Source organism: Aplysia californica, unplaced genomic scaffold, assembly GCF_000002075.1.
Source record: "Aplysia californica isolate F4 #8 unplaced genomic scaffold, AplCal3.0 scaffold00098, whole genome shotgun sequence".
In the NCBI taxonomy this organism is placed as follows: domain Eukaryota; kingdom Metazoa; phylum Mollusca; class Gastropoda; order Aplysiida; family Aplysiidae; genus Aplysia; species Aplysia californica.
In genome coordinates this window covers 516,011-517,299 of record NW_004797368.1, presented here as the reverse complement: position 1 = coordinate 517,299, position 1,289 = coordinate 516,011, and the positions used below count along the sequence as shown (strand labels likewise).

The following is a 1,289-nucleotide window of genomic DNA, read 5'->3' as shown; positions in this document are numbered from 1 at the left end:
TCCTCCTCACTCCTCCTCCTCCGCCTCCTCCTCCTCCTCCTCACTCCTAGTCTACTCCTCCTCTCTCTCCCTCCATCTACCAACGTAATAATGTCGTCCTCACCAGCAATAAGCCAGGCTATCTGGAAGGCGGCCTGAAGGAGCCTGAAAATGACGCAAAAGCCCATCTTGAGCTGGCCGGACTCGTCGTTGCTTCCACAAGAGTTACAGCTGAGGAAGAACCCGGCGCTTCCCTCGACCAGCAGGTAGATGGGCACCATAGGTTCCAGCTCACAGTCGTGTAGATACAATCCTCCTACAGGGACACGAAAAAAAACCCTTTTAAAAATAATAGTACAGCCAGGGAGTGGATGCTATGTCGTTTTTAACATGATGTGGGTTGTATTTGTTTCTTGTTTTGTTTTGTTCGGAGTGGGAGGTGATGGGGTTCGTTTGTTTGTTGTTGTTGTTGTTGGTTTGTTGTTTGTTTGGTTGTTGTTGTTGGGGTGTTGTTGTTGTGGGTTTGTTTGTTTTTGGGGGGGGGTATTGTTGAGGGGGGGTCTTTTTATTATTTGATTTTAGGTGGGGTGGGGTGGGGGTTATTTTTGTTCTGCTTTGGTTTGGCTTTGTTTGGTTTTGTTTGGTTTGGTTTGAATTGTTTTCTTCTTCAATGCAGCCTTTAAAGAGCGTGTAAACCAGACGTTTACAAAAAACGTGACAAACATAAAGATCACGATAGCAACATAATGTTCTCCTCCGATAAGTCTGGAAATACGTGTAAGCTCGACAACTCTTTTCATAAATCTGTCATAGATAGGGGTTGTATAACTTGGGTGGCCTCTCTTTGGGTATGCTTGTAGGGAGACCGTGAGAACAAAAGTGGAGGAGAGGGTGGGGAGATCTGAAGAAGAAGAAGAAGAAGAGAGAGAGAGAGAGAGAGAGAGAGAGAGAGGGTGAAAGCTGAAAAGAAACAAAGAAAAGAGAATAAACGGAAAACTGATTAAATAAACATTTGTGTGACCAGAATGTTGTGTGTGTGTGTTTGTGTGTGTGTATGTATGTGTGTGTGTGTTTGCGTGAGTGTGTATGTGTGTGTGTCTGCGTGTGTGTGCATGTGTGTGTATGTGTGTATGTATGTGTGCACGTGCGTGCGTGTGTGTGTGTGTATGTATGTATGTGTGTGTCTACGTATGTGTGTGTATGTGTGCACGTGCGTGCGTGTGTGTGTGTGTATGTATGTATGTGTGTGTCTACGTATGTGTGTGTATGTGTGCACGTGCGTGCGTGTGTGTGTGTGTATGTATGTATGT

General features: G+C 45.1%; 1 protein-coding gene across 1 annotated transcript in view; it reads right to left on the bottom strand.

The window, feature by feature from the left end:
* Positions 1 to 102: 102 nt before the first annotated feature.
* Positions 103 to 1,289, bottom strand: part of LOC106011374 — a gene marked incomplete at its 3' end in the record, with an annotated part of 4,087 nt that continues 2,900 nt past the window's right edge. The window contains 1 exon segment of the mRNA XM_013080754.2: positions 103 to 296. Coding sequence (XP_012936208.1) covers positions 103 to 296 — 194 coding nt within the window.